The sequence below is a fragment of the Myxine glutinosa genome, chromosome 12 (genome assembly GCF_964187855.1).
Source record: "Myxine glutinosa chromosome 12, kmMyxGlut1.1, whole genome shotgun sequence".
In the NCBI taxonomy this organism is placed as follows: domain Eukaryota; kingdom Metazoa; phylum Chordata; class Myxini; order Myxiniformes; family Myxinidae; genus Myxine; species Myxine glutinosa.
In genome coordinates this window covers 38,111,556-38,136,882 of record NC_136272.1, presented here as the reverse complement: position 1 = coordinate 38,136,882, position 25,327 = coordinate 38,111,556, and the positions used below count along the sequence as shown (strand labels likewise).

General features: G+C 44.6%; 1 protein-coding gene across 5 annotated transcripts in view; it reads left to right on the top strand.

Annotated features, from left to right (window-relative positions):
- CORIN (corin, serine peptidase) overlaps nucleotides 1–20,452 on the top strand; it is a 116,451-nt gene extending 95,999 nt beyond the window's left edge. For 4 of the 5 annotated variants that reach the window (XM_068102538.2, XM_068102535.2, XM_078766744.1 and 1 more), the window contains exons 12-16: nucleotides 5,613–5,662; nucleotides 5,793–5,976; nucleotides 6,095–6,402; nucleotides 17,527–17,663; nucleotides 17,810–20,452. In XM_068102538.2, the coding sequence (XP_067958639.2) occupies nucleotides 5,613–5,662; nucleotides 5,793–5,976; nucleotides 6,095–6,402; nucleotides 17,527–17,663; nucleotides 17,810–17,986 (856 nt within the window). In that variant the 3' untranslated portion in view covers nucleotides 17,987–20,452. The remainder of the gene's footprint in view (nucleotides 1–5,612; nucleotides 5,663–5,792; nucleotides 5,977–6,094; nucleotides 6,403–17,526; nucleotides 17,664–17,809) is intronic. The other variant, XM_078766745.1, reaches the window with a different exon arrangement.
- Nucleotides 20,453–25,327: the final 4,875 nt, after the last annotated feature.

The window sequence follows — 25,327 nt, the reverse complement described above, 5'->3', positions numbered from 1 at the left end:
GGGGTGCGCGGGAATTCTGGGGGGGCGCGTGTGGTGGACACGAAAGCTCACTGGCGTGATGGCATCATTCCGCGCACCAAGTGGGCGTCGGCCACGCCCGAGGGGTAGGCGTGGCCTCGGGATATACACGGGGCTCGCAGCCCCGAGCTCCTCAGTGCTACAGTAGGGCTCTTTCAATAAAGACTCTTTTGATTTACCGCGTTGTCCGCTTCCTCCTTGGTAAGCAAGTAACGCGCGTAGCACCGCGCTTCACTACTTAATTAAAACCATTTTTATTTGAATTTACATTAGTGACAAAAAGCTAGTTGAAATGAAAAGGTAAGGGGGAGAAATTACACACGTTGCCCAGATGACGGCAAATTAATGATCGAATGTGACTAATGCCAAGGCAAGAGTGGTACTGATATGCGCGATCGATCGATGCCTGCGTGAACGATGGATCCATTGATAGCGCAGCGTGATCAGTCGATAGCGCAAATCAATCGATGGCGCATAACATATTGTAGCGGTTACCTTATTCACATGTCACGGTTATCTTATCCGCATGTGATGGTTACCAATACCATATGTTTGGTCTAACCCACGCGCATGGGCATTTGGTTGTGTGGTCATGACGCACGCGCGGCTGTTGGAGCCACACCCTCCGAAGAGGGTTTTTGGTTTTATATAAGCCGTTACGACTTCCGTTCACGAGCAGTTGCTGGAGATTTCTGTACAATAAACAAGCTTTGTACCCAACGAAATGGCCTCTTCTTCTCGCCTTCGGCAACTCCTAAACTGGTGACCTCGGTGCCCCCGAACATATTCGGGGGCTGCAAATTAAAACGGCGGTATTGCGACCGCAATTTCTTCCACAAGACCTGAACTCGAACTGCCGGAGTTTTAGCAACGACGAGCGGCCATGTGGTTTGCGCATCGCGCTCGGTTCCTCCTCTACGACTAGAGGGGCGAGCCTGCTCCGGGACCCTCCGAAGGAACGCCGTTACGAGGCGTTGGCGGCACAGCTACTTCGTCGTCTTCGCATGCACTGCTGCTCGTAGCCTCCGTGCACACAGGCCGAGCACTGCTGCTCGTAACCTCCGCGCACACAGGCCGAGTACGGCTGCTCGTAACCTCCGCGCACACAGGCCGAGCACTGCTGCTCGTAACCTCCGCACACACAGGCCGAGCACTGGTGCTCGTAACCTCCACGCACACAGGCCGAGCACTGCTGCTCGTAACCTCCGCGCACACAGGCCGAGTACTGCTGCTCGTAACCTTCGCGCACACAGGCCGAGCACTGCTGCTGGTAACCTCCGCGCACACAGGCCGAGCACTGCTGCTCGTAACCTCCGCGCACTGGAGTCTCGTTACCTTCGCGCGCGCTGGAGCCTCGTTACCTTGGCGCGCACCGCTGCTCGCCACTCCCACAACTCCTACTGCTGCAACTACAACTGCTACCGCTGCTCGCCACTCCCGCAACTCCTACTGCTGCAACTACAACTGCTACCGCTGCTCGCCACTCGCGCAACTACGACTCCTACTCTACATCCTCGGGAGGCCCGCGAGGAACCTCGGCAGCCTCCCCCGAGGCCTTGACCAGCCCCTCGGTCAGCTCAACCCCACGGCTGCGTTTTTTCGCGCGTACCGGGGCCGGGCCCTGCTCGAGCCTTCTCGGCACTGCCGAGCGCGCCTGCGAACAACGTACACGCCCGTGGCGTGCCTTCTGGGGGGGCCCATGTAGCGGTTACCTTATTCACATGTCGCGGTTATCTTATCTGCATATGACGGTTACCAATACCATATGTTTGGTCTAACCCACACGCACAGGCGTTTGGTTGTGTGGTTGTGACGCACGCGTGGCTGTTGGAGCCACGCCCTCCGAAGAGGGTTTTTGGTTTTATATAAGCCGTTACGACTTCCGTTCGCGAGCAGTTGCTGGAGATTTCTGTACAATAAACAAGCTTTGTACCCAACGAAATGGCCTCTTCTTCTCGCCTTCGGCAACTCCTAAAATATATCTATATATATAAAACACAGTTTGTGTGTGTGTGTGTGTGTGTGTGTGTGTGTGTGTGTGTGTGTGTGTGTGTGTGTGTGTGTATGTGTGTGTAATGTTACCGATAGACTCCTAAACGGAAAGGCCCACGTACTTGATATTTGGCACAGACATGGCCATTGAGCCCGGGAAGAACATGGCCGACCTAAAAATTTATTTCATAATATTTTTTTTACCATATTTTTACCTCAGCGCGGAATATTATGACCGGAATCTGACCGGTAGCAGAGCAGCGCGCTGATTCGCTCAGAGCGATCACGTGATGTTCGTTGCCGCCATTAACTCAGTTACGCGTTCGCACGTATTTCAGAGCGAAAAGCGATTGCGTTTTTGCCGGGTACTTCTGCATGATTAGCATTTAGCATGATTTAGCATGATTTAGCATAGATAGTAGCATGTTTCACATAGATTTTTTTTCAGCGAGCAGAAGTACCCGGCATTGTACGAATAATATATAGATAGTGCCGTGTAGGGCGGAGTGATGCCGCTGTGGGAGGGACCGAGCAAGGTCGCTGTGGGCGGGACCGAGCGAGGTCGCTGTGGGCGGGGCCGGGCGAGGTCGCTGTGGGCGGGACTGAGCGAGGTCGCTGTGGGCGGGACCGAGCGAGGTCGCTGTGGGCGGGACCGAGCGAGGTCGCTGTGGGCGGGGCCGAGCGAGGCAGCTATGGGCGGGGCCGAGCGAGGTCTGCGTTAGTGCGTTGCCGTTGCCGTTGCCTGGTATAAAAAGATGGTGCTTGATGCTCTCTGCGTCAAGATACGGACTTGATGTCCATATCTTTACAACAGACATTCCAATGATGATGATGATAAATGTAATACCACTCAAGGAAGGCCCACAACTCAAGAGAGTGGAAAAAAACAATAAAATGAACAAAAATACGGGGAAGGAGAAACAACCACTCAGAAGAATGACAGAAAATCATTTCCCTTAAATTTATCGTGTTCACCAACGAGCACGACCAGATACAGGACACCAAAATAATTTCCCTTACACATATCGTGTCCACCAACCAGCAAGACCATACCACTTACCTCTGGATCAAACTGTATTTCAAATATTCAAACGGTTTTTACATGCTGCCGTCTCCTAGCAACCAATGAAATTTTTCAAAAATATTGTAGTACATTTATTTTTTAATAATGTACCGTATTTACGGCAGTATATTTATTTACGCCATGAGTAAGGAAGGAAAATTTCCAGCGCGCTGATTCGCTCATTCACGCTCATTGATGATCACGATCACGTGATGACGTGATCACGAATGATGTTCGTGACGCGATCACGTGATGTTCCTTGCCGCCATAAACTCACAGCAAGTAGCATAGATTTTAGCATGATTAGCATTTAGCATGATTTAGCATAGATAGTAGCATGTTTCACATAGATTTTTTTTCAGCGAGGAATATTATACACGGATTCTGACCGGTGGCAGAGCAGCGTGCTGATTCGCTCAGAGCGATCACGTGATGTTCCATCTCCGCCGCCAGTTGGCTTCACTTTTCACGGAGTATGAGCGTTCTATATATTTTCAATTCAGTGCGCCCGACTCGCTCATGTACTTGATTTGTGGCATAGACATGGCCATTGGGCCTTCACAGTGTAATTTGTGCGAGGCTTTTGTCCGAGTGAGCTTGAGTCGAGAGGGCGAATGTACGGGTTGGGAATGTACGGGTCTCCCTTCCCCCACCCGGCAACGCCGGTACTGGAGGGCGTCACAGGATTGGTGAGTCTCCAAAATCCGCTTCGTGCTGTTGCGAAGATTCAGGACGATGTCGCGATTGTTGTGCTGCTCTCCGACCATGAGAACTGCAACGTCATTGTTGACTGGCCCTCCCCTTCCCTCCGTCCTCCGTCCTCCCCTCCCTCTCCCTTCCCCCTCCACCCTACCCCCTCCCCTTCTCCCCTCCCCCTCCCTTTTCCCCCTCCCCCTCCCTTTTCCCCCTCCCCCTCCCTTTTCCCCCTCCCCCTCCCCCTCCCTTTTCCCCCTCCCCCTCCCTTTTCCCTCTCCCCCCTACCCCTTCCCCTCCCCCTGCCCTACCCCTCCCCCTCCCCTCCCTCCCCCTTCCCCTTCCCTCCCCCCTCCCCCTCCCCCTCCCCCTCCCCCCTCTTCTCCCTCACGTTTATACATGGAATGCCGGGTACTTCCCCCCCCCCTCTTCTCCCCTCTCCTCCCCTCCCCCCCTCTCCTCCCCTCCCCCCCGTTCCCCTCCCCTCCTCTTCCCCCTCCCCTCCCCTCCCCCGCCCGGCAATGCCGGGTACTTCTGCTAGTATACACATACAGGGTGTCCCATAAGTCTGGAACCATAGGGCAAAATGATGAAAATGATGAAATGTGTGCAATGTGCCCACTATTGTGATTGATACAAAAATGCAGACGGTGAATCCAGTCAGCAGTCATGTTGCGCTCTCTCCAATGTGCAGCACTCTGATTTTTTTTTTTCCGTGTAGACCAGCGCCTTCAAGTGACCCCAGAGATAAAAATCCAACGGGCTGAGATCAGGGCTCCTCGTCGACCACTCCACAGGCCCTCCACCTCCTATCCAAAGGGAATTGTTGGTTCAGCCACTCTCTCATGTGGATGCTGTAATGGGCAGGAGCGCCATCCTGCTGGAACCGTGTTGGGAAATCCCCATCTGTGTTCAAGACAATGGGGAATGCTTCCTCGTTGAGCATACGCAAGTAGGCGTCTCCTGTGACTGCGCCATCAAAAAAGAAGGGGCCTATGATGCGGTCTTTCCAAATGCTACACCACACAATCACACGAGCGACACCTTGTTCCTTTGAAGCAGTAAACCAATGAGGGTTGTCTTGCAACCAGTAGCTGGTGTTCTGTCGGTTCACCTCACCATCTGCGTAAAAAGTGGCCTCATCACTGAACAGAATGGTGGATGGGAAATCGGAATTTTGAGCACATTGTTCCATAGCCCATTCACAAAATTCCATCCGTCGGTCCAGATCATATTCGCTTAATTTCTGCAGGATTTGAAGTTTGTAAGGATGCCATTTGTGTGCTTGAAAAATGCCAGGGATACTGCTTTTCGACACTCCTGTCTCAGTGGACAACCACCGAAGAGACCTTTTGGGGCTTTTCATGAAATGAGGGAGGATGGTAGTAGCTGTGTGGTCATCCGTGGATGGCCTCGGGGGTGCACTGTGTGGTTTATCTCCTATGGATCCCGTTTCCCTGAACTTTGCTACCAGTTTGCCGACACAGCTGTGTGTAATCGGTGCACGGTTCGGATGCAATCTGTTGAATTCCTCAGTGACCTCCCTATGACTCCGATTTCCTACGAGCAGGATTACCTGGATGAGTTCTTCCTTACTCAGTGACATCATGGATACCTGCAAGAAACGAAAAAAATCATGATAAAATCTTAAACGAAAAAATGCATGAATCACTTATTTTGCCCTATGGTTCCAGACTTATGGGACACCCTGTATATATAGATATATGATTCAAACATCGTTGTTTGGTTCACAGTACTGCATTGTGCATGTCCCAATGTGAGAATCTCCACTGTTCATCACCACCCTCTAGCTCTACACTGCTCATCTCGTTTGCTTCCATTGCAGTGTCACATGCGGTAGTAAAGATGTGATCTCACTGACCTGCTTTCCAAAAGGTAAATGAAATGAACTTTCTTTGTATATGGCAGAATTGTGGGATGTGATCCACAAAGCACATGGGATCATAATATACAAAGCACATGCTGTCTGCCATATAATTTTCATTCTTGTTCTTGGGCTGTGCAGACTGTGGGATTCGTCCGCCAGTCACCTTACGTCGTCATCGTAAACGCATTGTGGGTGGTCGAGCAAGTGGTCTTGGAGCCTGGCCCTGGCAATGCTCATTGCAGAGCCCAAATGGTCTTCACGTGTGTGGTTGTGTTCTTATTGCCTCAAAATGGGCCCTCACAGGTGCACATTGTGTGAGCCGGTATGCATTGTTTCTTCGCATGCACATTTAAAAAATGATTTATTTATTGTTCCTTACCCACAACTCATCACTTTCCCTGGATCTTACTTTGTCTAATTGATCCAATTCATTTTTTCAGGTACCAATCTGGGGACTCTCATTGGTGGGTGGTGTTGGGGGATGGAATACTCACACGACACACTCCTAGTCGTGTAGAAAGGCCTGTGCAAGCAGTGTATCGACACGAGCATTTTCGGCCTGCCTCGCTCGACTATGATATAGCTCTGCTTCACCTTGCCTCTACTGTGGGCAGGGCACAGGTGCCTTTGATGAAAAGCAAGGGCCATCCTCTTGTTGGTCAAGCCTGCCTTCCTCGGTGGAATGTCTGGCCTGGTCCACTGGATTCGAAGTGTTATATCACTGGATGGGGCATTACTGATTCTAAAGGTATGCTTTTTTTTTTCCTTTAAAAAAAAAAAAAGAATATCATTTAATACACAAACAACAACCCAATTATAAGCTTCAGTGTCACAAATAACATTAATTTGTCTCTCTGCTTTCATAACAAGAGGCTGTAATAGGTTGTGTGTGTGTGTGTGTGTGTGTGTGTGTGTGTGTGTGTGTGTGTGTGTGTGTGTGTGTGTGTGTCACAGTGTGTGTGTGAGTGTCAGTGTGTCTGTATGTGTGTGTGTCCGTGTGTGTGTGTGTGTGTGTGTGTGTGTGTGTGTGTGTGTGTCAGTGTGTGAGTGTCTGTATGTGTGAGTGTCAGTGTGTGTGAGTGTCAGTGTGTGTGTGTGTGTGTGTGTGTGTGTGTGTGTGTGTGTGTGTGTGTGTGTGTGTGTGTGTGTGTCGTTGGTTGTTATCTCCATTTGCGGGTTTCAGGAGGTGGAACAGATTCCTCCCAGGACCCAAAGTATCCACCTCCGCTTCGGTAAGGGATCACAGTTCATGGAACAAGCTGTCCAACATTTTCAGAGTTTTGTTCCAAAGGTTCTTCTCAGGAGCATAAACGAACTCCAGATTGTCCCCAGTTGTAGTTCATTTGTGGTAATATTCCCAGGCATGGTTTAAAAAAAAAATCTCATTGAGGTTCTTCTTCATCATTCCGGTTGCTCCAATCATCACTGGTACAATTTCAATATTCTTCAGTTTCCAGAATCTCTTGACCTCATTTTTGAGGTCCTGGTATTTGGTCATTTTCTTGATATCTGTGTTGTTTCGGCCAAAATCGCTGGATAATGATATCTCAATCAGCAATACTGTCTTTTCCTTTTTGTTCCGGAGTACAATGTCCAGACGCAATGCTTTGTTTTCTATATTCACACTCGATGGAATCATCAGGTCATACGTGAGCATGACATCCTCATTTTCAATGATTGCCCTTGGTTCATGTTTCCATTAGTTTTCTGGTACTGGGATGTTTAAATTTTTGCAGATATGCCAATCAATCACTTTGCATACTTTGTTGTGCCGTTGTGTGTAAAGTTGTTGTGATAATAGTTTTTTGCATCCTGAGAGCAGGTGACTCGTACTTTCTGTTTCTGTCTTGCAGAATAGACACTTGTCCATCTGGTTCAGTCCCACCATCTTTTTAAACCCATTGGTGTCGTGTCCTTGATCTTGGGAATTTATTATGATTTGTTCGCTGTCCCAGTTGAGCTGACCTCTTCTGAGCTATTCCAATGAGCCTTCTTTGTCTATCCCCACTCTGTCCAATTCCTTTTTGTATTGTCCTGCTCTTTTGTCATTCTCCCAGTTTTTGGTGTATATTTCTTGATATTGTCATGTCGACCCTGTAGTGAGCACCTCAGGGTGATGGACGGCCAAAATGAGCTTTACTCCGAGGCGTGTAAGCCGAACCTGGCGGGATTATCTCTTTGTTGCGCACGGGGGTAGGACCCGAGGCTTTACCTGAACGGGTGGGGGGAGGAGGGGCGACAGGGGTTATTCCTTGCCCCACAAACGAATAAACGAACAAGACAGGCATGACAAAGAAATGCAATCAATACGGGGTTTATTTAAATAATGCAAAGTAACAGGGAAGGTGAGGTAAATTAAAAGTTATAAATGAGGCTCCCTCCACACAGACTCAAAGACATGAACAAGGGAAAAATAACGAAAATAAATGTTCAGTGTCTGCAGCCACTTAGCTCCAGTCTCAATGAGGGTTTGGTGTGGTTCACAGGTCCAGCGTACCAGCACAGGAAAACATGTGTTGGCGCGAAGTCACGTCCACAGCCAGCCGCCGGTGCAAGGCAAACAGGCAAGGGCTCCTCCCTTGGTCCTTCTCGTTCGGCTGAACCGAGCTCTGACCGTCTCTTAGGTGCACGTCGCACGATCGCGTCTTCCTTCATCAGCGACCAGGCAAGAAGAGACGAAGAGCAAGCGGAATCTTCCTCCTTATCCTTTTCAGCCCGAACTGCTTGACGTCACATCACCAATTGCCGAGCGCGATTCAATCACCCCATCGTTCCTTAACCACTCACAGAGCTCAGGGCATGGTTTCCTTTTACACGCGTCATCGAGGTGGAGCCGAGTCCTTTATCGAGAAGGTTCATGTGACGTCGGTTGTAGGAGGGGTGCGGTTTAGTCCTATCGGGCAGCTGTGGGGTTTTTGCTAGCCCTGCCGGTGTTGTGGGTGAATGGAGCATTTGTGGCTTGGCTTTTTGATGAATATAAAAATGAAGGGCAAAATTACAAGAGGCTTTTACACATAGGGGATTTATTACCCATAATCCCTAACTAAATAAAGCAACACTCCTCCGTGTGGAGACACATAAACGCTCTTACCCGGACAGTCGGCCTAAATTGATTTACATCGAGGTGGGTTCTTCTTCTTTGCGACACTCGGAGCATGCTAATCTACATATTCTGAACTCATTAAGGTATTTCATCCATACCTCAAAAACATAATATTTCTTTTATGTATTTATTAGCGCTGAGGAAGCGCCTCTAGCGAATGACTTCCAGCCAGTGTAACGCAAATTCCTGTCACAGGAATTCTGAGATCATATAAGTGTGACGTGGCAGTTCCTGATTGGTTCGTGTTGGGGAACCCCTTCTCGCTGCCGACGTGACGTAAATTCGCGCACGTGCACTGGTGAAGCGCGAGATTCGGCCCAAGGTTCTTATTATTATTATTATTATTTTTGTATACAAGATCGAGGCTCGAACCATGATCGAGGCTCGAAATTCCATGCCCGAACCTCAGCGCAATCCAAGAGGATTCACTTGTTTTGTCTTTTTTGCAATTGTTGGAGCTGTATTTGTTGCTGCTTCATTTTCCTGTGTGGCATCATCCATTCACACCTGTTTTTGGAAATTATTTGCAAGGTGAGTTAGGGATACCTTTTCAGGTTTGTTGTATTCATGTTTGTTTACAAATTGCATCTGATAGTCTGTTGAGCATTTCACATACTCAGCTCGCCCTATACTCGTCGCTCTGTGCACTTGGTTGAGATCCACCAAGCCGCTCCCTCTCTCTCATCTCGGCAGGTACATTTTCGGGATGCACTGGTTTTTGTGAAATATTTTGTGTATGGTGAGGAGTTTTCTTGTTTAGATGTCTAACGTGTTGATTTCTGATTGGGGCCAGTTTTACTGGAATACTCAGAGGTATTTGTATGATGCTTCCTTTTCTAACTGCTGTATTGTTGTTTCAAGGTCAATTTTTATGTTGTCTGTTTTTGTTGGTTTACCTTGTACAAATGCGTACTTGGCTTACTTGTCTAGTCCAAAGTCCATTTGAATGTCCTCGGAAAACTGTTTTACTAGTTTTAGTTGTTCTGTCAATATTTTGTCATTTGGCGAGAAGAGCTTTAAAATATTCCATGTATAGTAGTTGTGTCACCTTTCCTATTTATTTGGATGTTCTTCTATTGGTTGTTAGGGTGTATCCATGTCCTTGTTCATTGATGAGGGTATTTAGTGGGTCCAGAGCCAGACAAACAGAAGGGGGAAAGACTGTCTCCCTGGAAGATTCCACGCCGTATCTTCACATCTGGTATTTCGATTTTTCCTTCTGAGTACTGTAATTTAATGTGGTATTCCAGAGCTCCATTGCTTTCTCAATCAGTTTGATTATTTGGGGATTGATTTTGTATATTTGCATGCATTTTATCATTCATGAATGTGGGACACTGTCAAAAGCTTTCTTATACTCTATCCAGGCGGTGGACAATTTAGTTCTTCGCATTTTGTAATATTCAAATATGGCCTTGTTCAGTAGTAGGTGGTCAATTGTTTCATAACACCCTCTTACATCCCTTTTGTTCTGCCTCTAAACCTCCTTGCTGTGTTAGATGATGGTACATCATTTCTGCGATGATTCCTGTTAGCAGTTTGTATGTGGTTGGTCAGCAAGTTATCAGCCGGTATTTATGGGGAAGTTGGGTTTCCTCCGATTTTGAGATGAGAAAGATGTTCCCATTTACGAGCCATTCCATCCACTGCCTTTTCCTCTTGGATCAGTTCGTTAAATGTCCTGGCATAGTCATTGGGGAGAGCATCAATTTGTTTTGGCCAGAAATTTGGAATTCCATCTGGGCCTGGGCTTTTGAAGTTTACCATTTTTTGAAGTTGTTTTCTAATTTTCTCTTCATCAATAAATCAATGGGGGTATTTCTTCGAGATGTTGTTTCTTCTTTTCTGGGTTTGGGATCCATTCTGCTTCCTTGTTGTGTTCTTTTTGACCTTCAACAAATCCTTTCCAGAATTTTTCCAGTTTTTCTTTTTCATGGGGTGTTGACACATTCTGCTTTTGTTTCCCCAATTTATGGTAAAATCTCTTTGGATTACTTTCAAACATGTGGTTTTGTTTTTTCCTGTTGTTTCCTTCTTCATAGTTTTTTTTAAATCTTCATTGCTATCATTTCTATTTTGAGTTTGTTTTCAGCACCCAAGCACTTTAGGTCTTTTTCTTCGATTTTATATTTGTTTTTTATTTTTTGGATTCTCTTTGTTAATTTTGGGTGTCTGTTTCCTTTCCTGAACTGTTGTATGTGTCCTATTTCCTTCCACAGTTGCTCTCTTTGTGTCTCTAATCTCTGTCTCCGAGGTGGAATTTGGTTTCTATTTGTAGGGCCTGATTTTTTTCTGCTTCTGGTGTTGTTTGCCCGTTAATTTTTCTTGAATGAATTGAATGAATCTTGAATGAAGTGCCGCTGCGAATTACACGACATTGATTTCCGTCAAGGTGGGTGATTTTGAAATCAGTTTTCTAATTGAATGGTTGGTTCGCCTCACTAAGAATTTTTGTCCATTTATTGTTTTCTATGCGATAAAGTTTTGGTCTGAGTTTTATCAATTTCATCTCTTCTATTTTGTTGGCTCACTCTTCTTCCAGTCTATGCTGCTCTTCATAATCTTCACCATCCTCCTCTCCCTCATTCTGCTGCACTCCCTTGTTTTTCTGCCCCTCACCATCCACCTTTTTCACTCTTTTCCCCTTTGTGCCTGAGTCACCTGGTCCTTGTCTCTGAACCAGTCTTGCTCCTCTTACAGAGGGACACTGTCATTCTTTCCTTTTGCCACACTCTTTCTTCAGTGCGTCTGCAGCAGCTAAAATTGCCATTCACAACTGGCCAACAAGAAGTTAACAGGGAGCTAAATAGTCATGTGTCAATATCGTTTCTGAAATGGAAGTTGGAATGGCAGGTATCGAGGCTCATTGAAGTGCAGAACAACAGGAGGGCAATATATGAACCACCTTTAGAGGCCATTTTCCCCCGCAGAGCAGGGGTTGGCCTTTTTCGGGCACTGTGGTCCCCTTTTTGAAGCAATGTTTTATGGCCGGATGCCCTTCCTGCCGCCAACCCTGTTAGTCGCCTTTTGCGACACACAGGGAATTACCAGTGAACTGGTACTCAATTTGCCGACCTCGGAAGGATGACAGGCTGAGTCAACCCCCCTGGCATTAATTCAGCGATCGACCGGGATTCGAACCTGGGATCCTAGGATCCCAAGCCGGCACCCTAACCGCTAAGCTAACACCAGGAGGGCAATATATGAACAATCAAAATGAGGCAAAGATAAATGAAGGCGAGTGTTCAGTTTAGTTTTTGCGAGGATAACAAGGAAAGGGTTTCTGATAGAATGCATGTGGTCTGGAGGGACCACGGCCTGACAATAAGGATGTGAGGGGATAGGAGGTGCAAGACCGAAATGGAGCCAGTTAAAAACTTCCAAGGCCAGCAACCTCCTAACAGTAAGCAAGAAGCACACCCTGAGAATCTGATTCCTGATGAGAGATCCCATTGGCTTGGAGGGCCTCAAATTACAGGGCTTCATGGGTGGGCAAGCTGGGAAGCTATAATACCAATTCACAGTGGGGAGCTATGTTGCTTGACACTTAGGATGAAGGATTTGTACACCATTGTAAGCTGAAGTTGACAGGCGAAAGACTTGGGCCTGTGGAGAATTCCAAGGCAGTGGCCAGATTTGAGGTCAGTTTTGAGATGTAATCTGCCCAAAACAGGTTATTATTGACATTGAAGACCAGGAGCTTTGGAGACGGTACCAAGGCAGAGACTAACCATAGAAATAGATCAGGAGGTTTTCCTGCCTGTCTATAAGGAAGTGATAATATGTGTCTTTTTCACTGTAAGACACGTTCCATGTCGATGACCAGTTGCTTATTTTCTCCAGATTACAGAGAGGTAATGTTACTCGTGGAGTTGCGTGCAACTCTTCTGCACAGAATGGAGTCATGCGCAAAGTGATACAATTAATAGATTGTCCAGTGACAAAGGCATGCTTTTGATGAATATCAAGAAAATGATTGGTCGGCTAAAATGACCTTGAAGGACCCTGGCATCTTGCGGTACAGCATGTGATAGAATTCTGTCCAAAGCAACCCACTCTTTGTGAGCTCACAGGAAATCTAATAACTATTCTCCGTGCTTGACATTAACTTAGAGCAGTGAGGAACATCCATTACTCAGAGGAAAAGAACAGAAAAGAAAAAAAAGAAGCACAGTGGAGCAAGAATTTATGCTCGGTATTAGTCAATCAATTTTGCAACAAATAGGAAAAGGCAAACTTAATTTCAGGTGATTGATGTTGAATCCATGACGCATAGACCTGATTATGATTTATTTATACCAATAGTAGGTGGCATATATTTAATGATAACATTGACTGCTTGGGGTAGCACAATTTTGGTATATATTTGTTATCACTAAATGAGGAAACGATAACAAATGTATCAGTGCTGGACAAATTCCAGCAAAGAACTAGCAATCATCAATGGCGGCGCAAGAGAGTAAAAACACGAGAATACTAGAGAGTTAATAGAACAGTAGAACACGTTACCCAACGCTGTTCAAGTATACACAGTACTTCAGTTAAAAAATAATAATAATTTGAAGATCTTTTTAAAATATTCCGGAAGTTTAGCGCTATTGAAACAGTCTCATACACCACCTCATTTAACATGTCCAAGTACTGAGGTGCGTGCGATTTGCACTTCTGCAAGAGGAAGAGACTTCCGGAAGACTCTTCCGGTCGTTCAATTTGGTCTCTTCTCTTCTCGGAAGCTCTTCTGCCTCTTCCGTTATCCAGAAGAGGCGGTTAGAAGAGGAAGAGGAAGAAGAGGCGGCAGAGGCGGAAGAGAAGAGGTTATACTTACGCAGCAAAACTTGCAAGTGAAAACACAATCTGGATATTTGCATCAACTTGTGATGTAGTGTCATCTTTGTCTAATTCTTCCATCATGAGCGTGAGTAATACATGTTTGGCCGCCATCTTGCTTCTCTTTTGCCTGTTCGGCGCAAAGCAATCTTCCGGAAGAGGCTTCTGTCTTCGGAAGAGACCAAATCGCACGCGCCTCTGTACTGCAACACTAGAGGTTCTTGGAAGTGATAAGAAGATGATTTGTGTTCTACAATGTTCAAGTAAATATGCAATTTAAATTAAATAAAGGTTGTAAAAGTCATAAAAATAAATTAATTCTGGAGTTTACCACTGTTGACGCAGTGTCTATTACACCACCTTATTAACACTGTACATTCGCTCTTCATGGCTGTTGTTTGTGGCCTTTATGACATCCTTAAAAACAGTAAGTTTCCTGCTTTGAATTATTTTCAACTTTGTTTGATTGCCAGGCAGGCAGATCGACTAAAAATATTATCTCACTCCTCTCTGCGCATGTGCGATTGGGAATAATTCAGAGACAAAGTACGGTAAAAATGGCAGGTTTGTTTTCCGATTCATGTTCAAAATACAACATTCAATTTAAATAAGTTGTTCCTCGATCATAAACTGACTTTTGTGGATAGACTGATGGACGGACGGACAGGCGGACATGAACCAATTGCTTCACCCCGTTTTTTTGCTTCACGTGCGTGGGGTAAAAATGTTTAGTTATCCACCGTAAAAGATCACAAAGTGCTGATGTTTCTGGCTTTACCGTTTATCAGAGCAAAATGTGGTAAAAACTGCAAAACATCGGCACTTTGTGATCTTTTACGACGGATAAATTTAACCATTTTGTTCAGATGTCCATACCTTCGTTTTCTTTATTATTAAATTTATATATGTGGGAAAATTACATTCCCAGACCAGGAATCTAACCCAGGTCCTCTGGAAAACTGTACCAGTGTTCTACTGGTGCTCTGCGCACCAGTCTACTGTGACTGCCATGCTTCAGGTGGGCCTGAAGGTATATGTCACCAGCCTAGGAGGAATTAATGGAATAGAGAGGGTGAGTTGCTTGCAGTACATTCTGCAGATAATACAGAGAGCAGCCACGCAATGCCATTGTGAAAGGGGGTGGAAAGGGGTCTGAAGTGTTTTTTTTGTATGTCCTCCCTCGTCCAGGCAAGCGAAGAGTATTCTATCATACTTCTGGCCTGAGCCTTGTAGAAGGTGGAGAGGTCTGGAGGGGCTAGAAGGTGAGCTACTCATCACAGGGTATCAAAGCTGTCCTGATATTGTAGCAACAGTGTTATGTGGCAGGCCCAGTTCAGCATCTTGTCAATGATGACCTCTAGGAGATTCAAGACAATAATAAAGAAGTTTTTATTTGTACATAGACATACTAAGTTTCACTTGCTGGACCTTATGAGCTTGCCAAGAGCCTTTCAGAACTTCAAGCTTGTGGTGAATAAAATTAGTACTTCGCTACCTAATTGACAGAGAGATGCTACTCCATAGCAGTGTTACTCGTATGTATAGTCAGGTTAATGTAAGAGAAGCATGGGAAGATAGACAGAGGCCACATCTGCAAAAATATAAAACCTTATTTTATTACTGTAGCTCCTGAAGAGCATAATGAATACTGTAACTCCATGATTCAATAAAGCATGTATACAAGCACAAAAGGTTCTGCCAAAATTGTATACATAAAATAATGTTATTGGTCATAAATGGGATAATATGTACCTAACCTAATCTTCCCATGATTTGTTGGAGCACTATTTTTGAGCTATTTTTGCACAATGATCAATAGTAAAGTGAGACTTTTTCATTACCATAATACAGGTGGTAAACTTGTGTGGTAGTATTTTTACCTTTGATTTGTCACAGGTGTAGAAGAGCTCCACATGTTAGTTGTTGTTGGGTAGCCCCGATCAGTTCTGCTTGATCTGGCCCGTGGCACGGAGATAGCTGATCGATTTCTCAGGAGTGACCCAGAGATCCCTCACATCTACTATGTTGTGTTCTTGTCTTAGTGAAGCCAGGAGCGCACAATCTTCCATGATGTGTTTTATTGTGTGTGGCGGCCTGGCAAAGGTTGCAGGTGTTGTCGGTGGTATAGTTGAGTCTGTGTTTGTACTGTAAAAGCTGTGGGTGGTGTTCACAGCGGAGGCATGAAAAGTGAAAACGATCAGATCTGGGGAGTAGTTTCTCTGTGCCATCGATAGGTGGAGGTTTTGTGCCTAAGATACTGTTTGGGCCCAGGTCATTGATTGCGTTTATGGTGATGTGGGTATGGATGTGTTTTTTGAAGTTGTCATCATTCGGTGGGGGATGTTTTAAAGGATGGCATTGTAACATCTTTGTGGTGTGGTTCTAATGTGTCTAGGGGTCTGTGGGTGGTTGGACATGAAGTGGCATGGGTGATAGTGTTGGTACTTGCTGTTGGTATACACCTCTCATGTCCAAGTGGTCTTTGATTTTTAGCATTTTTACTTCTGTGTGTAGGTGTTCGTTGGGTGTTGTTAATGTGCAACATGTGATGATGTGAAGGGCTTTGCTTTTTAGGGTCTGCAGGGTGTTGAGATGTGTGTTTGATAGGGTGGAGGCCCAAGATGAGCTGGTATAGTCAACGACTGCTCTAATGTACCGTTTGCATATTGTGATGTTGTTTCTTTGTGATGTCCGAAGTCGGTGCCTATAGTCTGTATGGTTTGATAATTTACTGAGAGCAGTACAGGCCACATGGAACCATTCGCCGCATCTTGTGCAGCAAACGGAGCTAGTGACAAGAGTTTTACATGCTGGGCAAATGTATACTGTGGTGGGCCCCAGGTTAGTTTCTATGTCTCCAGTTAGAATGAGGAGAAAGGGGAGGTCTGTTGAGAGGGAGGTCACTACCCAAAGAAGAAAAAAAAGAGAAAATATACAAATGTTTGTTGTGGATATATGATGCATGTGTGAGTGTGATGTATGGTGATTTGAGTGTTTGTGTGTGATGTGTTCGTGTGGAAAATGAGAGGAAGTGAGCGAGTCCATGGGGACTGATTGACGCTCTGACTGTAACCTCACTGCCCTGATGAATCTAGGCAGCAGGAAGATTTAGCCAGTCTTGCATTAAAGGGTACAACCACTGCGAAGATGGCATCCCCAATAGTTGTCTCCACATGGTTGTTTTTGTTGCTGTTGTGGTTGTTGTTGGGGGTCGATTTTTGAAATATGCACCCATTGGTCGGATAGCTGCCGGACCCCACCCACATTTGTCGCTTGACTCCACCCACCATGGCACCCAGACTAAATAGTATGGCCGCCATCTTGGTTTTCTGGTGGGCCCAAGACATCCGGCCTGTAGACCTCTGCTGATTATACACTGCCCGGGTTTGTTGTGTCAGATTTCCATTGGCTTTGTTTGGGTCAAGCACTACTCATGATGAGGGAACCCCAAAAAATCTAATCAATATCAAATAAAAATTATTTGTAAGGTTTAATCAAATCCGTCAGCACGCACGGTATGTGACTCCCAAAAAAATAGTGATATGTAATTTTTGAATGGCCCCATATCTGGGTTAATCAATCTGTGACCGTGTGACGAATCAGCTCATTCTGATATAACCATGGTGGAGGCTGACATGGATGAGAGGTGTTGAGTTAAACTTTAGTAGCGCATTAAAAGTGCGTTTCCCAATCGTGCTGTTCATCTTTTAAGAAAGTTTTAAATGCGTGTTTCCCAATTGCCTTTTACCAGATTTTGTGACAGGTTGTGACCACAGTGCAGTCATTCTTGTGTCTTACTCAAGTGAGATGTGCAATGTTGCTTTTAGATTTGAGGAAAAAGATTAGCTGACTAAGTTTAATTTTGCTTTGAATTTCATAATTGATGTACTCTCATGACATTAATATCTCAAGACAATGCAAATGTTATATCTCTGTCCCTAGCAACACCTTCGAAGTTACAAGAAGGAGAGGTGAGAATTGTTCCTCGTAAGACCTGTGAGGCATTTTTTCCCGGCGTCCACCTCACTCCTCGAATGCTCTGTGCTGGACACGATGCTGGCTATGTTGACTCCTGCATGGCAAGTCCTAAATACTCACTTTTCTTGTCTATATTGTCATTAAAGTATGCTGCACAATAATGGGCTTCCGCAGATAAACGTATAGACTTCCTCCATTTTGAATGGGTGAGGTTTATGCAATATATCTTGTTTTTGTGATTTTGTAGGGAGATAGCGGCGGACCACTCGTGTGTCAAGACTTGGACAATAAATGGACTTTATACGGTCTTACGTCCTTCGGGCCGGCCTGCTCTGGACGTGCTGGGGGTCCTGGAGTATACACCAATGTGACTGCCATGCTAAGTTGGATTCATTGGAAAATGTTCACTCATAACGTCAGCTAAATCGATCAAGGAAAATAAATGGATTTTATCAACTGAAAAGCAATAAGAGTTTGTTCATTTTTGTGGAAAGCCACATTCGCCCTTTCCTAAGAGAAAAAGAGGAGACTGTGTGCTGAGCGAGGTTGTACATAGTGATGGGAATGGGTCAAAAGTGAAAGGGACTTGGCCAATGGTCAGGGGCCAAATATCAAAGGGACCGGAGAAACTTCTTCAGGGTCAAAGGTCTGCGTTACTGAAAAGAGAATACTAATCTTCATGAATTCTAGTTTACCGTAGTCTTACTTCGAAAAGTGAGCAATTGCTAAGGTGTAACCAGATGACTGTGATGCTGTTGTGATGAGGTAGTGATTCATAACATTGAGACATTGAAATATTTGGGCAACAACAACAACAACAACATGCATTTTAAGGCCATTTTCCCTGCTAGAGTGGGGGTTAGCCTTGCGGTCCCCATGACAATCTTCTCCATTTTGCCCTATTTTCTGCATCTCTCCTTGTTAACCCCCTTGCCCGCATTTCTTCTTCCACCATCTTTAGCCAAGTCTTTCTCGGTCTTCCTCGTCCTCTACTTCCTTCTACATCAATTTCCATCACTCTTCTCAACCAGTCACTTTCATCCTTCCTCAACACATGACCAAACCATCTCAGCCTGTTCCTCTTCACAGCATCAATCACAGGCAATATTCCCATCATCTTTCGCAATTCATCATTTGTCTTCCTCTCTCTCAACGATACTCCGCACATCCATCGAACCATTCGCATTTCCACCCTTTCCAGCCTTCGTTGCTGCTCTACGTTCATTACCCATGTCTCGCTCCCATAAATCATAACACTTCTCACACATGCAGCATACACCTTTCCCTTCAGCTTCAGCGACACTCTCCTCCTCATCAGCACGCCACTCAGTTCCCGAAACTTCTTCCATGCACATCTCACTCGAGCAACCGTTGCCGAGTCTGATCCACCTTCTCCATTCAGCATGTCTCCGAGGTAGCAAAATGTTTTCACACCTTCCAGCTTCACGCCGTCTCCAAGATCCAACTCAACATTTCCTCCATCTGCAGCTCCCTCTGTGCACACCTTACATTTGAATGTAGCTGCCACACTGGTAAATGACCCTCTCAGACCACTACATTTTTGATGAACCCACTCAGCGCACATTGTACATTGAATGGAGTTCACTCCGACACCCTTCCTGCACACAGCACACGGCCTGCACACTTCCTGCACACAGAAATATTTGGGCAGCTTCACTCTAATTCGATTTCACTGTAATGGTGCCAAGCTAATAAAGTCACATCTCACTGAAGTTGCAATGCATGTTTAATTTCTATAAAAATTAACGATATGCCATTTAGTTGTGGAGATTAGTCTGGATCAGGCTTGAATTAAAGAGCAAGTTGATGGTCAGAAATGGTAGTTGTGAAATTTTGCAGGAGACCTACAGTCGTGGCCAGAAATATTGACACCCTTGCACTTTTTTCAAATGACTCACATTTCTTTATTTCATTGTTGATATTACAGAAGCTTTGTTTTTGATTCAGAACTTAATATATCCTTTTGAATCAGAAAACAAAAAGAAATGGCATTGACAAAATTATTGACACCTGCGACTTAATATTTGGTAGCACAACCTTTGGACAAAATTAATGCAGTCAAGCGCTTCCTATAGCCATGAATGAGCTTCCTACACCCATGATTGAGCTTCCTACACCTCTCTACTCTTCTTGTGCAAACTGCTCCAGTTCTCCCAGATTTGAAGGGTGCCTTCTCCCAACTGCTGTTTTCAGATCTCCCCACATGTGTTCAATGGGATTTAGATTTGGACTCATTGCTGGCCACTTCTGAACAGTCCAGCGTTTTGTCTTGAACCATTCCTGGGTGCCTGGGTGCCAGAGACAGCACATAAACCCCCAAAAAATCACTGAACCTCCTCCATGTTTGACTGTAGGGAATGTGTTCTTTAATTTGAAGGCTTCATTTTGTTTTCTGTAAACATAGAGATGATGTGCTTTGCCAAAAAGCTATAATTTGGTCTCATCTGTCCACAGCATATTTTCCTAGAAGGATTTTGGCTTGTTCAGGTGTGTTTTGGCCAACTCCATTCGGTCTTTCTTATGTCTCTCGCTCAGCAGTGGGGTCCTCCTCGGTTTCCTGGATCGAGGTGATTTATCCACCATTCAAACAATCCTTCGCTGCAATCTTCGATCAAGTTTTCTCTTGCGGCCACGTCCTGGGAGGTTGGCGTCAGTGCCATGGGCCTTAAACTTCCTGATAACAATGCGTACGGTGGACACAGGAACATCGAGGTCTCTGGAGATGGCCTTGTAGCCTTGAGATTGTCCATGCTTGGCTACAATCTTGTGTGTGACCTGACCTGTGTGGGGACGTCCCGTTTAGGAATCATAATTTTATCGTGCATTCCTTTGTTACCGGCATTTCTTCAATAAAGCTACTGTGATCTTTAATCCCATCTTTAATTATAATAAACTAGCTGAATGCACCCGGCGTTGCCCGGGTTCTTTTTGAATGAATTTAATCTCCTGTACATAGGTCTGACATGAGCCCAGTATCAGCTAGTGCTCAACGATTCCTTGTTCTTTCTTCTGTCGGGCCCCGCGAGAGAGAATTTTGAAAGCATGTGTTGCAATCAGTCAGATATTCCTATTAAGTGCATAAGTTGTACTTAAAGAGAATTTTGAAAGAAGAAGAAGATTTATTGCGAAATGGCCCCAGCCCGGCCGAGGCGGCCTCGACCGGCCTCACCTCCTAAGCCTATGACCTTCCCGGGGCCCGTCCCGACATTTTTTTGTTCCAGAGGTTTCCTCATATTTTTCACCGTTCAGGAGATTAGTGCGTGCAGACAAACAAACAAACAAACAAACAAAAACTTTCTTTTATATATATAGATTAATATATAATAAAGCTTTAATCCCATCTTGAAGATCCCCTCATCAGACAATTATCTGGTTTTCTTTCTTTTCTCCATGCTCATTGTGGTACACACTGTGACACAAAACAGCAGAATGACTCCTTTTCTCCATTCAAACTGGTTGAATGAGTGATTTTTATATTGCAGGCACCTGCAACTCACCACAGGTGAGTTCAATTCCAAAGTAAAAGAGAATCTACCTGCATGAAATCTGATTATTTCTAACAACTTCCAAAAGGTGCCAGTAATATTGTCCGGGCTATTTTAGGATTTCTGTGTGGAAATTTAAGACAAAGTCATTAAGGAATGAAACAAATAATCATTCCTTAATGACTAAAGGTAAGATTTAGTCATTTTTTCAGCTTTTTTGTTTTATTCCACTGAAAACTAAAGAAATACAAATGTGGATACCATAAGATTTTTTAATTTCAACAGTATTCTGGAAGAAATGGTGCATTATTTGAAAAAAGAGCAAGGGTGCCAATATTTTTGGCCAGGACTGTATATCCATCATTTTTTCTCCAAAATATTTTACCAAATTCAATCAAGATCTCTCATTCAAAAAGATGCAGAAAAACACATCAACATTCTCATCGCAATCTATTTTTAAAAACGGTTTTGCCGAAATATACAGGTTTTCTAAACTAAATAAATAAATAAATAAAGTAGCTTTGGTTCAATTAATCTTTCGTACTTTATAGTTATTGATGATGTGATGCAAATCTGATGATGATGTCCAAAGTATGTTTCTGTTTATTTCACTCTTTTGTCATAAAATAAATGTTTTGATTCATAAATGTGTGAAATTTGCCATCATCTAGAGTCTAGACTCTAGAGAATGAAGTGACAATTACAGGCCCATACAGGTGGTTTTGAAATGGAGTGGTTCATTAAATATAATATTGTTTTTTTTATTGGTTTCACATTTAGTTTCCACCAAAAAATATCTTTCTCTAAAAATATTTGGTTTCATAGGTTTTAGAGCAAAACGTTTTTATGGAGAGGTATGATATTAATATCATGGCTTAATGAAGCATTTAATACCCCGGCATTAAAGCATTTAATTAAGCATTTAATTCATTTAATTTAATACCCCTTAATGAAGTAAAACATTGCTTCAAAAAGGGGACCGAAAAACAACAACAACCACGGTCCCCGAAAAAGGCCAACCCCCGCTTGCGGGGAAAAAAATGGCCTCTAAAGGTGTTTTTTTTTTTTTTTAATGAAGCATTGCAGCTCCATCTTCATCGGATATAAATGTCCAAAGATAAAAATTGCTGTTTCTGGTTTCCGCCTTCTTTTGATTGCTCTGACGCATTTCAAAACTAAATATACTGTTCCAGAATTATCTCTGTTGCCGTCGATTGTTGTCCAATTTTTTTATTTCCTCTTGTGTGATTGCTTGGTCTGCCATGGTTATTTGGGCCTATCCATACTCGCACACCCGTTTGTCATTTTTTCCTTCCGTCCTCTTGTACGATCCCCTATTGTCACACTCATTCTAACTTCTCTGCACACTCATTTTAATAAAACGAGCCCTCGTACCCCATTTTGTGCTGCTTGATGGTTTCATTCCTGATTGTGTTGACCACGTGTTCGCAAACACCTGCAACTAAACTCCTTCCCAATCGCTTTCTTTCCTCGCCTTTCCATCACACATATCCTTGTCACCCTAATTCCCACCCATCGCTCCCTCGCCGTCTTCTTCTTTCTTTTCCAAACAGACAAAACTTTTTCAACACATTTACAACTCACAAAACACTCATCAACATTCCTTTACTCTCATTTCCAAATGTCTTTCTCCCATACTGCCTCCTCCACTTCACTTTCCTTCTGTTTCATTCCTGGATCGCTCGCAAACCTACATAATCCCGCTTATACAGCGTTGTCTTTCATTGTGTCTTCATCCGCCCAGCACTGCCTTCCCATGATCCCATCCCTGCTCTGTGTCCCCTCATCCAAGTGCCACCATTCCCTCTCCCTCACCGCATGTCCTTCCACATCGACCTGCTTTCCATATTCCTTCGCCCCTTCCCCTCCACATGTTTCCTCACCCAGCCAACTCCGCATCTGCTCACTGTTCCTAACTGTATGGGCCTCCAACTTCCGAGTCCTCTGCTCCAATCTGACATCTCTCAATCCACGCTGCTACTTATAAATTTGACATTGATTCAAAGAATCATTCCTCCCACAGGATGTTCCTGATATTTCTGTGTTTTTTGGTTCACGAATTATCAAACAGTGACCACTATGTACGTCATGGGTGTGTGCCTGTCTGTCTGTCTGTCCGCAGCATAACTACCCGATGATATCATCCGATCTTGATGAAACTTGGGTGGGAGGTTGATATCATGATCTAGTTGTGTCCTGCCTAGAGTGGGCGTATTGCGCCCAATTGTGGGCGGAGCCACGCCCGAAAAAGATGTCTTTTTAGGGGGTAATCGAGTTCAAGCTACATCTTCTCCGAGGGGTTTGGTGGAATCTGACAGGGGTTTCGGTATTTGGTTAGGCCAATGTCATGTGTCTAGCCCCACGGAGCTCGATGTTTCGTTTTCGTCCCAAGGTCAAGGTCACAAGGTCACAAAATTTAGAAAAGTCGATTTTTGATGGTTTTATTACATTGTTCGCTTCCCGATTGGGTGAAATGTCGTACATGATCTTATATTATCACATACATCATGAAATACAAGTTTTCCAACAAATTTCAGAATCTTTGACCTTTGAAGGTCACAAAGATCAAATTTTCAAAGTTGTCAGAATCAAACCGAATTTTCGGTATTGTGTAGCTAACTAACCTCATAACTAATTATACATTATTTTCTATCTCATTTCAAGGTCAGTAACCTTCGTTTTCACATTTCCAGGCCAGCACCACACTCAATTACGTACAGCTGGCTCTTAAAGGCCTGCGCACGCAGCGCATTGGGGCCCTTTGTAAATAGGCATGTACACCGCATGTCGGGGGCCGACACCTGCCACGTGGGCCCCCGACCCCACAGTCTGGGCCTGTTTCGGTTATAGTCCGTCCTTTGTCATTGAATACCGCTCGCTCGTGAACCATCGTCGTCTCCTGACTTGTCTTTGACTATTATTTCCTCCTTTTTGACAGGCCTAAATCCTGTCCCAGTGGCAAAGTTGCAGTTTATATCAAGAAGTCCATTTCTCACTATCCGTTAAATGCTCCCACCACTGTAATCCCCCAGGAGTACCTTTGGTTGTGATTTTCCCTCTGCCACCACCTTTTGTTTGACTGTGTGCTGTACTTTAATCCTCGCAGTGACGACTCCATGTATGCCTGTGCCTCTGCCAACATGAGCCAACTTATAACCACCCACCAACCCTCTCCTCCTCATATCAACCCTCTCCAATTGGCTGGGAGTTGGTAAATTTTCAGCTGGCCGTGGCACTGCAAGTAAGGACAATGTGACTCCTTGGGCCTGACTCAATCTGTGAACTTTCTGACCCAGATTTCTGGCAATTGCAAATTCTTCCTTCTAGACATGGTAATAAACGACTTTCTTTCTCATGTCTCCTATTCCTCGACTGTTTCACTTGGTTGGTTCTTCTGATCATGTTATTGTGGAAATGCACATCTCTCTGGCTGATGTCGGAGTCGTAGTCTGGCAATTCAGTCAGGGCAACTGGAAGGGAATGGAAGCTGCCCTCTCACTTGAGGAATGGCCTTCTGTCTCTGGCTCCGCCTCACCTCCTATCCCCCCCCCCCCCCCAAAAAAAAACCAAGACCGAAAGTCTAACACGGCATAGCCGGGCTTGTTTGATACGTTAATTGAAGAGGATAGTGTGACCTGGGTGGAGATAACAGTTAGCAAATAATGTATTAAATTTTTTTGAAGTACTGTACATCTCTAAGCTGGCTGTCACCATGGAAATTAAGAGATTGCATTGAGACACTGATTTATTCTCTATGATTCGAGTCAACAATGAACCAACCATACACCACTTCAATCCAGTAACTTTGCAGTCACGACAAAGGGATTGCAGCGTTTCGATTATATTTACTATATTATTATTATTATTAACGTTATTATTATTATTATTATATTATGAAAACGATACTACTGTATTAAGAAACCTGGGCTAATTTGGCCGAAGCGGTGTGAAGGTGAGGCATGAAGCCTAAGGCCTATATATACTGTGTCTTTGGAAGACCCGTACCACCTATGCTTTCGACATTTGATGGTTATTTTAACAATCGATTAGTTTGTGTTTTACACTGAATAAAAAAATGTAAAGGTACAGCATGATGATTGTGATATATGACAGGTTTGATGATATGTTCAGCCTGGCTAGCACAGAAATCAAAATGGCGGTGTGTGGAGTCGGCCTTTGTACACCTTAATGACATCACAGACGTAATCACATCACATCACCACTGTCATGTGACCAGA